This window comes from Centruroides vittatus, unplaced genomic scaffold, assembly GCF_030686945.1.
Source record: "Centruroides vittatus isolate TY-2023 unplaced genomic scaffold, ASM3068694v2 contig_1832, whole genome shotgun sequence".
NCBI lineage: Eukaryota > Metazoa > Arthropoda > Arachnida > Scorpiones > Buthidae > Centruroides > Centruroides vittatus.
Window position 1 is genome coordinate 359,685 of NW_027121128.1, and position 13,463 is coordinate 373,147.

The 13,463-nt window shown below is 33.5% G+C and overlaps 1 protein-coding gene across 1 annotated transcript in view; it reads left to right on the plus strand.

Annotated features, from left to right (window-relative positions):
• Dora (Dorado) overlaps positions 1–13,463 on the plus strand; it is a 152,809-nt gene that overhangs the window by 77,999 nt on the left and 61,347 nt on the right. Inside the window, exons 9-10 of the mRNA XM_067264242.1 lie at positions 594–1,273; positions 7,940–8,114. Of these exons, the coding sequence (XP_067120343.1) occupies positions 594–1,273; positions 7,940–8,114 (855 nt within the window). The remainder of the gene's footprint in view (positions 1–593; positions 1,274–7,939; positions 8,115–13,463) is intronic.

Here is a 13,463-nt window from a genome sequence, read left to right on the forward strand (position 1 = left end):
TATGATTGTAATTTTTTTCTTTTGTTTTTATTTTACTTTATTAGTTTGTTTAAATATATATATATATATAACTGTAATTTATTCTTTGGATTCAAATTGCTCAATATTCCAACAAATTTTGCATTTTAAATGTGTTCTTAACTGTTCTATACAAAAAGAACAGTTGTCAATGTTCCATGATTTTTAAAAACCTGAAGATCAGGTTGAAAATGTTTGTTACAGTTAATAAATAATTCTTGGTGGGATAAGGTATTGTTGTGGAAATTTAATTTAAAATCAACTAAATACACAAAGCAAAGCTTAGAATAGTTTAAATTTTGTCTTGGACAAGTTTAACCTTCCAATAAGTTTATTGTATTGTTTAATTTAGATCTTAATTTACATGAATTGATATTAAATTAATTATATTTTTTATAGAACAATTATTTGAGGAAATATAAAATGTACTTTCAAAAATAGAAATAACTAGAGTTTCTGGTTTGAATATATGATAAAATTATTTTATTATTGAAATTTGTTTTATAATTTTAAATTTCTCAATAAATGAAAATTTTAAATGAGAAATTTATATAAATTTAAAATTATAATTTTAGTTATGTTCATGGCATGTGAAGACATTGGAACGAGTTTGGAAAACTCGAAGCGGAGGAAGTAGTAGTGGTACTGCAATAAAACGCGGTGATATTGATGTATTCTCTGGTTTTCGTCCAGCTATGGAAGCTTGTCTTCTGGATTGGAATGATTATCCAATTTCAGGGGTTACATATCATGAGGGTGGAGGAAGAAGATGGTATTCGTCTTACGTACATGCACAGTTTAATGAACATTATCTAAATGGTGAAAATAATGAATATGTTTCTATGAAGAGAGGAAGATCTGTAGATATTAGCCATTCAGGAGGATGGAAATTAGTAAATGAAAGGAAGCATTTACATGGAAATAACCAAAGCCATCATTGTGCATTAAATCAGGAGGGGAAGAATAGTAGTAATCGTAGTTCTCTTAGTAGTGAGGGATTCTGTGAAAATGAACAAGAAGTTACCGAAGCAGTAGAGGAAAATCCCATTAAAACATGGACACGAACTTTTGTATCTAGAACAAATTCATCACATCGTTCTTCTTTTAGTAGATGTCATTCTAATTTTTTAGACAGCATGAATCAAAGTTCAGAAACAGAAAATAATGTAATTCAAAAGAAAAAAGTGGTCTCGGATGATTTTCCAAAACGAGAAAATGAGCCATCATTTGAATTACAAAATCAACACGATTGTCGGTAAGTTTATACTTTTATTATAAGTGATTTAATTTGCTGATAAATGTAGTTAATAATAAATCTAATTTTTTCAAGATCAATAATGATCCTGAATAGATATACACAAATTGTTGGAAAGAAATACATATGTTTATTTATAATTACATAAGAACAAAGTAATTTAATTTAATATTAAAGACTGTTTATAAATTGCAAAAGTATTCATTTAAATGGTTATATATTGTTTTATATGAAACAAAAATATAAATATTTTTGAATTTGGGTTGAGAAAAATGATAAAATAATAATATGAATCTTTTAAAATATAATAATTCCAATATAAAAGTAACTAGCATTTTCTCAAAACCAAGTAAAATTTGCTTTACTATTATTATTATGTTGGGTTAAGTGAGATATAATTATTATTATTATTATTAATAAATTACCTTTTATTATTTAATATGCACTTGATATACAACTTAGTATGTTATGCATATTACAGACAACTTTTGGACAACTTTCTTTTGTACCAAGTACTTTGATACTCTTAACTCACTTAACAAACTTAACAAACTTACTCTTACAAATGTACAAATTTGTACACTTAGTGTACAAATTTGTACATTTTATGATTTTTCTTTTCAATTCTTTGGGCATAGAACTTCTTTATAACATGCACATCTATTGCTCAATTTTCAGACATTTGATTTTAATACAAATTTCTAGGAAAGCATTATGTGAAAGTTGAGAATCACCTATATTCTATAAGTATCTCAATTTTGATTAATGATTTAATATTATTTATGAATATCATAACTGTGCTTATGAATATCACAAGCACAGTTTCTGATGCTTTTTCTAAAGTTTTGAATATCGATAACTGATTTTATAGGTTTAATTTAAATTGTAACATATTTGATTTTTGATTAAATTAATATTTAATGCATATTATAGATAGATTAGGCTTTGAGTAATATTTAACAGCAAAAGAAATTAAAATTCTTAAAATGTAAAGAAATCAGAAATTTTAATAAAGAATTAATGCTTTGGAACATACCAGTTTTATCTTCAGATAAAAAACAAATTTAAAAAGAACAAATCTAAACTTAAGTGACAGCTCATTTCTGATAATACATTCTACAATCAATAATTGTGTAACCTTCAAGACAAGAAAACACTGGACACAACTTTCTCACCTTTCTAGCACAGGAATTTAATAAAACAAACAATGCTTGATAAGCTTTCCTAAGGCTCACTTATCAAACAAAATTTAAACAGAATTAGAATTTCTGTTCAAATTTGCTTAAAGTTTATTAAATGTCTGTGCTGGAAAGGTGTGAAAGGTGTATTAAAATTCTTTACAGTTAAGAATAAGGAACTATTTTAATGATTTTTATAACTTTTACATATCTTAAACCTGTTTTATTTAAGATTGTTAGTCTTTACATTTTTCTGAGTTAAATTTAAACGATCAAAATACTTTTTACAAATCAAAATTTGCCCAATTTTCTTTCATTAAAAATGTACTTAACATTACTTCTATGTGTAAAAGTTGTTATTTAATATGCATAATTTTATTTATTTAGTGACTTTAGTCTACCAGAATTTTGAAAATTATGGTTTATAAATATTTGGATTGTAGTTTCATTACAAACAGATATATTGAGTTGTGAGGAAAAGGTTGACAAATTTTGTAGACTATTGAAAACTAAGATAAATATGATTTATAAAATCAGAAGGGGACAGTTAAGCGATGTTGCTTGTGAGAATTTAGATTATTAAGAATTAAAGATTGATCTTTTTTATTTCTAGATAAATTTTTCAATTATTTTTGTTTATTTTATGTATGATGATTTAATCTTAAAAATGTTCTTATTGAAGTGTATTAACTTAAGAATTTTTATCAACTTTAAACAATATATATTTGTATTACTCGTAAAAATGTAGAATTAAAAGAAAAACTTTGAATATAAAGTGATTTATTTAATGAGCTTAAGTGTGTAATTAGAACTTATATTAATATTTACTCTCTGGGGATAATGCATTATATTCTTATAATATAATTGAGATGGATTGATGATAGTAATAATAAGCTTGAAGGAGTTGAAAGCTGAAATTTGGTACACAATTAAGGTACGTTGTGAGAATGTACGGTACACTAAGAAGGGATTTTCCGAAATTCTCCCTGCGCGGGAGAGGGTTAAGAATTATTCTGAAGAACTCAGCTTCTACTGTACTATTTTATACGTGGTTTTTTGCATTTTTATGGGAAATTGAACATATTTTTAGACTCATCTAAAAATTCTGTAATTAGCATCGGAAGAGGGGGACCTAATTCTTGCACCCAATGAAAACAGTCAAGGTTGGCTATATAACTATAAAGGTTATCTTATGTAAGAGTTTATCACATTGAGTGACCAATCTAACACATTTTAAAAATTCTTTATTTCTCTACTGTACAGTACACAATTTAAAAGAATTTTTTAAATGTGTTAGATTGGGCACTCAGTATGATAAACTCTCACGTAACCTTGTAAATATAAATCAATATAGTAGAGGGTTCTACTATAATATAATATAGTAGAAGGGTTAGAAGTATCAAATAATCTAATAATCTTAACCTTTGCTGTTGTTATTTTTTGCCCGAGCAATGTCGGGCTCATATGATAAATGCTTTCATGTTTAAATAAGAATTGCTACTTAGATTTAGTATTGCACTTTATTATGTATGTATTTACTGGATAAGTTAGTTGAAAAAATGATGAAATAATCTGTGTTGAAGTATGAATTTTTGTTATCAGCCAAAGATCTAAACAATTGGATTATTAATGGACTATAACAGGGCCATCAGTTATTATTAAATACAATTATGTAATTATATTTCTTCCAGAAAATTCTAAATTTATATATATATATATATGTATGTATGTATGTATGTATGTATATATATAATCATTAGAATTCTTTTTTATTTATATTATATTGATATACATGGTATGATCCAAAAGTTCAGGGACTGCAGTAATCTATGACAACAAAAGCATGTATTTGAAGTTACAGCGTATGAAATGGATTCTACCAAACCACCTCTACATGTTCAGGTTAATTTCACCCATGTCATATGATTAAACCGCAAGCGCTGCTGTTTTTTTCTGGGGATAGTTACCTTTGTTCTGCAACGTAATAAAAGTGGAGTTTCAAGAACAACATCCAACATTTCGACTTCGCCATGGTAGAATCACCGTACACCTTTCTTAGCAATTTTAAAGTCTCCGTAGGTGTTTTACCTAAACGCTGACAAAATTTAATGTTGGAGGTTGTTCTTAAAACTCCACTTTTATTACGTCGCAGAACAAAGGTAACTATCTCCGGAAAAAAACAGCAGCGCTTGAAGTTTAATCACATGACATGGGTGAAATTAACCTAAACACGTAGAGGTGATTTGGTAAAATCCATTTCATACGCTGTAACTTCAAATACATGCTTTTGTTGTCATAGATTACTGCAGTCCCTAAACTTTTGGATTGTACCATGTATGTATATGGCTGATTTATGAATTAAAGAATTCATTAATTAGCCATTTATATTTCCTTATATTCAGCCATTCTCTTTAATGATTAACAGGTGTTAATACCTGTTAATCATTAAAGTGAAGCTATTTTTAAGAAGCCGATGATTTTTCTGTACAGTCAAACCTGTTTTTATGCGGGGGATAGGGACCGCATTAAAAAAAAAAACGCATTAAAAAAAATCTCACGAAACTTCACGAATGGCTGTAAATAATAGTTTTCGCAACACAATTAAAAAATACTTTTTTTATGCGGTCAACAGGGACCGCATAAAAAAAGTCTCACATAGAAAATAACTCAAAACCGTACGAAATAGAATTTATTGACAACAGATGTCAGCACTTGACTGCATCGTCTGGTCTATCGTCTGTTTTACATATTTTTGTCCAGGTGGTGTTTTGTTGACTTAAAAAGTAAATTATTTCATTTTTCGCATATTCATGCAATAATATTACTATAATAAGTGCATTTATGCTATAATAAGTTTATTTAGCTATAATAAGTCAACGTAAGACATGACGAATCGCACGAGACTAGTCGCCAACTATACCGCACAAATTAAAAATTTGCATTAAAAAAATCGCACAAATAAAAATCGCACATAAAAAGAGCGCATAAAAACAGGTTTGACTGTATTTAAAACATAGTAAAACTTGTCTATTTCAGAAAAATTATTGGTTGCTAGCAAAAATAAGTCTTTTCTTATATATTTTATTCCATATAAAATTGAAAAAAAAATTATTGTCACAAAATATTATTAATGTTAAAGATGCATTTTTAATTTAGTAACATGTTTTAGAAAATATGGGGTGTCTCCAAAGTCACTGTAATGAACATTTGATGTGTTATTACACAAACATATTTTCTAGTAATGGAATGCTTTTACCACTGTAGTTTATTGGCATGCTTTTAAATGCCATGTGCAAGTTTTGTTGGCGACACCTTTCATCACTCATGGACTTCTGGGAAATGATTGAAGGTCAGTTGGTCGAGGATGACACTTTAGCTGAGACAGAGAGTTGCTTCACTTGAAGCTTATAATCCAGTGTTAGTCATACAATTGATGTACATAGATACGGTGACAGAAATATCCAGATATTCCAGTACTTGTAAAAGACATTTCTTATACTCCTTATTGGCTGGTAAAGAGATTTCACAGAACAGAATCAATAACAGATAAGCTACAAAATGGAAGACCTAAGGTTTTAAAAGAGGAGATCTTGGACAATATCAAGCAATGAAATCTTTCTAGAAATTAATGTGCCAATTGTCGCAACAAGCTGGTGTTTCGGGTGCATGTTGTGCATCAATACTCTTCTCTATCTGCACTTATATAATACACAAACCTTGACACAAAAACCTTTAAAAATGCAGCCTTTTTATTCACTTTTCCAAACGTTTTCAGCCAGTTTGAATGGCCTTCCTTGGGAACAGAATAATCAAATGATTCTGATTTCTATAATGGAATTTATTTTGGAACTTTTTAAACGTTTGAATTTTCTTAGATGTCTAGTGCGCAGACTCATACAAAAAGAATTACAATCTATACTAGCCGAAAATGTTTGGAAAAATGAGTAAAAAGGCTGCATTTTTAGAGGTTTTTGTGTCGAGGTTTGTGCATCAGTTTTTGCTCATACACACTGAAAAGCATTGTTATTATGTAATAATGTGCATAAACTTTCTAAGAATGTATACTACATTGCATTATATTGTATTGTTTAATATACAGGGAGAGCAAAAAATCCATAAAAACTTTAAACATTCATAAAAAATGGAAAAATTATCAGAATGAAATGCAGTTTGATTGGCAAGGATTGTCAGCATAGAGTTTTGTTGACAGGAAAAAATTAGTTTCAAAAATCACCAGTAGATGGTATTAACACACAAAAGACAATAAATAGACATGCAGACTATAATGAAAATGACTTTCAATGTGTTTATTAGACAAGTGTTCAACATGACCTCTATCTCACAATTTAGCCAAGTGACAATGTCTAAACCTGCAGGATGGTATTATACTTCATAGTGGTGAACAGCATTTTTGAATTCCAACAATGTGGAAGGACCCAATTTTTGTTTGTGGAGTATTTAAATTCCTGAGTGTTTTTAACTACTCCACAATCAAAAATCCCATTGAAAGTCATTTTCATTATTGTTTCTATGTCTATTCATTGTATTTTGTATGTCAATGCACCTATTGGTGATTTTTGAAACTAATTTTTTTTCTGTCAACAAAAATCCCTTGCTGACAATACTTACTAATCAAACTGCATTTTATTCTGATAATTTTTCCATTTTTTATGAATGTTTAAAGTTTTTATGGACTTTTTGCCCACCCTGTATATATAGTACATTGATATAGTTCTCATACTCAGAAATTGTTGAATGAACTTCTGAGACAGTACACCCTGTATTTTATTTCGATTTGAATCAGATTTTTAATTGAAATGCAAATTAATGAACATGAGACAATACAATAAAAATGTTTCAAAGATTTTTATTTTACACAAAAGTGCTTATTACTATATGTTTAATGGGATAAAATATACAGGAAGTACAAACAAGTTAAGAAAACATGAGAAAATGAATGAGGTTGCCCACTGGACAAGTTCAAAAGTACATTCAGTAGTCCAAATAAAATTTTGGTTGCGTGGGACAACTGGACAATCACTAGTTTAGAATATTAAATTATCTAATTAATTAATACTGTTATAGTTCATTAGTAATCCAATTGTTTAAGTCTGTGGTTTATGTTGCTATGAATTTTGCATGAAGAAATGGAGTTTATGCAGTAACTTTTTAGTTTTTGTAATAAATTTTGCAAATAAGTGTAATAAAACTAATAAACTAACTCAATTGTGTTAATAACTATTAGAACAGAATTTATGACTTAAGCTGTTTAAATAGCTATATATTCTATTTTATACTTATCTTATTAATTTGACAAATTGTTTTTAATAAGCATTGAATGAAAATGAGAATAATAAATTTTTTTAATAATTAAAAATGGATACCAAAAATTAGATAAAGTAAATTATGATCAATTGAAATAATAATGGAATGTAAGTAATTTTGTGAATTTAACTATCATTAATAAATTGTACTTTCAATTTTTAAGGCTGTTACCAGAAAAACCAGGTGATGCAAGTGAATCACAACAATCTAGTGATGAATATCAATTATACTATTACGATCCACGACAACGAATTCCTAGTCCAGAGCATGTACAGGAATATATGGTAGAAGAAGAAAGATTTTCAGTTTCAGTTAAGAAGATAGATGACCCTTTTGAGGTAATTATATTTTTTATTTACAGTATTTTTATGCAGATTACCCACAAGTTAGCTGCATTTAAAATAAATTTGAAAGGATTATGCAATGGGGTGGGTTAAATGTTAATTGTAAATCGTAATTATGAACTATTGCCTATGAAGCAACATCTGTTCTTATGGGCATGGAATATACAGTGTAGGGGTGGCCAACTTTTGTGCACATAAGATCTACTTTTTATCGTAAAAATGTGTCGTGATCGACTTGTTGTCATAGGCATAGTCTAAGTGGGGAGGGGGAGTGTGAAATACATACTATGTTTATACACTGTGTTTCAGTATGAAGTGCACTCACTGCTTATGAGTCGAGTCATAACTGCATGCATACAGTTGCGTTCGATTACAAATATAATACATTAAGTCAAGACATCGCTAGCGATCAACCAAAATTGGCTTGGCGATCGACTTGTTGGCCACCCCTGATATAGTGGGATAAGTTATGTGGAGTTTTTGTTCTAGCAGTTTTCTGTGGAGTATATTCTGCTATAGTTATATGGGGCAGGGTGCCCCATTGATTAGTATTGCGTCTTCTGTGAGCTATAGACTGTCTTTTTATCGGCGTTTATTTGCTGTGTTCTGTCTGCTCTTTAGTGGTGCTTATTACTGATCCAGGGGAAGCAAAGTTGCACCTCCTCGTGGTCCTGCCTGTTAGTAGCCCGAAAGGGCGAAGCCAAGCAACTCTTGCATTTGTGTGATTTCAATAACAGTCCTTTTCAGGACTATGTCGGCCAAGTGGCCGCACGTTTCAGATTCAGACGACGAGGTGTCGTCGCAGGGAGATATGGACACTTTAGTGGAAGAAGACAAGGTGAAAATCGCGGAAAGATTCCGCGATGATGTTCGAGAATATATGGTCAAGAACAGTGCCTGTTGCCTAGGCACGGCGGAGCATGTGACTTTTGTGTATGCACAGTTCGACAAGATCATCGATCTGCTGCGAGAGAAGACTCGAGACCCGCTGCAAGCTGCAGTGCTGAGTTTACAGGAAAAAATCGACAAGGTCCTGGAGACCAGGAACCAAGCTGGGCCAAGCTTTGCACAAGTCGTCGCGAAGAGAAGCTCAAAACCCAAGAAAGAAATTATCCTCGTCGACCCAGAAAAGGGCAATGAGGATGCAGAGAAGACAAAAGAAATTCTCAAAAAGAATATTAGCCCAAAGCAGATGGGCATTGGAATACAAGCAGTGCGTAAACTAAGGAGAGGTGGAGTGGCCATAGAGGTCGCAAGCAATGAGGAAAAGAGAAAACTAAAAGAAGTAATAGAAACTAAAACACAACTTAAGACAAAGAGACCCCCTAAAGAGAAGGCCTAGAATAGTGCTTTATGGAGTTGGCACAGACATCCCAAAAGGTGAGCTTATTGAATGCTTATTCGAACAAAATGACATCATAAATGAAAACATAACAGTCGAAGAGTTCCGCAAAGAAGTAGAAGTGAAGTTTCAATTTGGCAATAGAAATAAAAGTACAACAAACTAGGTAATAGAGCTAAGCCCAGTGATACGAAAGCTGATCATCCAAACTAAAAAGATCAACCTGGGATGGTCCAGGTGTGGTGTGGAAGATTTTATTTCTGTCACGCAATGTTTTCAATGTTGCCGGATCGGGCACATTGCAAAAGACTGCAAAGAAACAGGACCGACCTGTAGTCAGTGTGGTCATAACCATAAATATAAGGAATGCAATAGAAGAGACAAACTGGAGTGTGTGAATTGCAAAAGAGAAAAGTTGAGAGACACATGCCACAATGCATGTTCAAAGAAGTGCCCACTTGTACAGAGAGTTAGAAAGATGTTAATTGCTAAAATAGACTATGGTGAGTAAGGCCGTGGGCTGTGCTAAAGACCGAATGTTAAGAATAGTACAAATCAACGTACAAAGATCCATAAGTGGGACCTCAGCATTATGTAAAACTCTAGAAAAAGCAGACTTGGCATTATTACAGGAACCCTACTGTTCCAGAGGGGTGCCTGCATGCCTTAAGACTACATATAGAACTTTATATAACAAGGACTATAGTCCTTCTACAGTGGCCATCTTAAACTGCCCAGACATCCCAGTGGTTTTCCACAATGAACTTAGTAATAAATTCATTACCTGCTTTGAAGTAGGTAATAGTGTTAAGAACTATATATTCTTAAGTATATACTGCCCAATAACCAAAGATCTCAGCTCGATATTGAATGAAATAGATGAAATGATTAAGCGCTTTAAGACCAAGCATATTGTCATATGCGGCGATCTGAATGCCCATTCCGAACTCTGGGGAGACCCGAAAAACGACAAACGTGCAGAACAAATACTAGAGTTTGTCAATGCAAATGATCTGTACATATTAAACCAGCCGGACTCATTACCAACGTTCGACGCACCAATCGGTCGAAGCTGGATCGACCTCACGATCTGCAATAGCAGTGCACTGAGACAAGTAAGCTCATGGCAGGTCTCCCCGCTTTGCAGCCTGAGCGACCATAGTTATATTTTTTTCGAAGTAGGTCTCACTGACGAAGTGGATGGTGAAGAAAGTGCGCATTATGCGGTTAACAGAGCTAACTGGCTGCTCTTTGAAACAAAGATACTGAGAACTACGGATATTGGAAAACTGATCAACTGTAAAGATAAAAACGAAGCAGAAGATCTAGTAAACAACTTTCAGAAAACTCTTCTACAAATCTGCGACGAATGCATCCCAAAAAAGAAGAAGGGACAGGGTACAGTTCCCTGGTGGTCAAACGACCTAACTACAATGCGAAAGAAAAACAATAGACTGCGAAGACGGTATCAAAGAGCCCGAAACGAAGACGAGAGAAGGGCAAAGAGACGAGAGTACATTGAAAATAGCAAAGCTTATAAAGCAATGATCAAAACACGAAAAATTGAGTCTTGGAGGCATTTCTGTACCGAGAGTACTTCAAAGCCATGGGGCTTTTTATATAAGGCTTGCACCGGCAAGCTTAAGACTCCAACCTTCTTAACATCAGTAAAGCATGGTGATACGTACACTGACGGAGTAGAGAATACGGTTCATAGCTTAATGGACACGTTCTTTCCGCTGGATGATCAAGAAACAGACACCATCATTCAGAAACATATCAGACATGATGGTGAAGCGGAGTACAGGAACAAAGTGGACCCAGAGTTCACTAGTGAGGAGATTGAGAATGCAATACAAAGGCTCAGGCCAGGAAAAGCCCCTGGGCCGGATAACATTGTAGCAGAGATAGTGCATAAGTTATGGGAAATAACTCCATCTTACATGATAGCACTATATAACATGTGTTTAAGACATAGATTCTTCCCTACGATATGGAAGATAGCAAAGTTGGTGATAATTCCAAAGGGTGATGACCTGGATAGAAGCCAAGCTAAGAGTTACAGACCAATTAGCTTGTTACCGATGCTGGGAAAAGTGCTAGACTTTCTTATAAGCCAAAGAATAATGGCTCAGGTAATAGAAAAACAATTTTTAAGCGATAAACAATTTGGATTTCTTCCAGACAGGAGCACTGATGATATAATTAATAAAGTGGTGCGCGGAATTGAGAACACACTGATGGAAAATAAGTATTGTTGTGCCATCAGTCTTGACATCAGGGGGGCATTTGACCATGCGTGGTGGCCCCTGATACTCCAATCTCTGAGAGAGGCAGAATGCCCCGAGAATATCTACTACGTTACAAAGAATTATCTTCATGATAGGAGAGTTATCTACAACACAAACAGGGCAAACATAAGTAGAGAGTTAAACAGAGGATGCCCTCAGGGGTCGAATTCCGGCCCACTATTCTGGAACTTGGCATATAACCATTACCTACGAATTGAGAAGAGGCCAGACATTATAGAACTGGCCTACGCAGATGACACAATTGTCATCTTTGGGGCAAACTCACGTAGGGAAATTGAACAGAAAGGTGACCATGTGCTTGGAAAGATTAAAGAGACTGGGGAGCAGTTTAAGCTCTCATATAACACAAAGAAAACTAAGGCCATTGTCTTCACGAAGGGTCGAACACCAGACCTTTACAAGAGAACCCCTACTATAAGGATGGGTGATGATAGCATAAAAATTGAAAAGCAACTAAAGTATCTAGGTATTACCTTAGACAATAGACTGACATGGCTCCCACATGTGGTAACAACTAGAGACAAGTGCACGCATATGTTTAATGCCCTGGCAAGAGTAGCTAAGGCTACTTGGGGCCTAGGACACGAGGCCATTGACGTTATCTATAGGGGGGCTTTCATCCCACGTATATCATATGGGGCAATCGCCTGGTATCAGGCAGTCAATAAAGAAAGTATAAGAAAGAAACTATATAGCGCACAAAGATGTGCCTTATTAAGACTCACTAAAGCTTACGGTACAACCTCCACGGAGGCGCTACAAGTGGTGGCAGGAACCCCACCAATAGACTTAATAGTCAAAGAGAAAGCCACTCTCTACCAGTGCAGAAAGGGGAAAAACATAACAGTTAACGGAATGGAGTTATCACAGGCAGAAATAGATCTAAAGCCTACAGCAGTACTGTTGCCAAAGCCATACAAACGGCAAACGATACGAATAGCCAATGATAATGAAAGTGGCGATATCGAGATATTTACGGACGGCTCGAAGATAGACGAGGGCATAGGTGCAGCCTTCGTAGTGACAAGAGACAACATACAAATATGTGAAGGAAAATATAGACTTGGAAATCAGTGTTCAGTCTACCAAGCTGAATTGCTAGCGATAGATAAAGCAGTGGAATGGGCAACTACAACCTACCACACCGGCCGTATTATTATAAATTCCGACAGCAGATCGGCCATAGCTACACTTAAACAGTTTACTGTTAAAAATGGAATGGCACTTAAGATCAAAACAGCTATTAGCGAGAGCAGTCTGGATATCAAATTTCGCTGGATAAGAGCCCATACGGGTGTTATGGGTAATGAGAAAGCAGACTTATTAGCTAAGGAAGCAACCTGCTTATCTGAAATAAACTTCGATAAAATCCCTATATCAGGGGTTAAGAACATGATAAGAAACGATACTCTAATGGAATGGCAAGAACGCTGGACCGACTCGAATAAGGGTAGACACACGTTTTGGCTATTGCCAAGTGTGGAAGAACGGATTAAAGATCTTCGTTGGCTTCCAGTTGGCCATCTTACAAGTCAATTATATACAGGCCATTGCAATTGCTACAAATACCTTCAAAGAATAGGAAAACGTAGAACCGCAACCTGTTCATGTGGAGAAGAGAATCAAGACCTTGAACACTTACTCCTTAAATGCGGCAAGTACGAGAAAGAACGTATTGAGATCTCGACT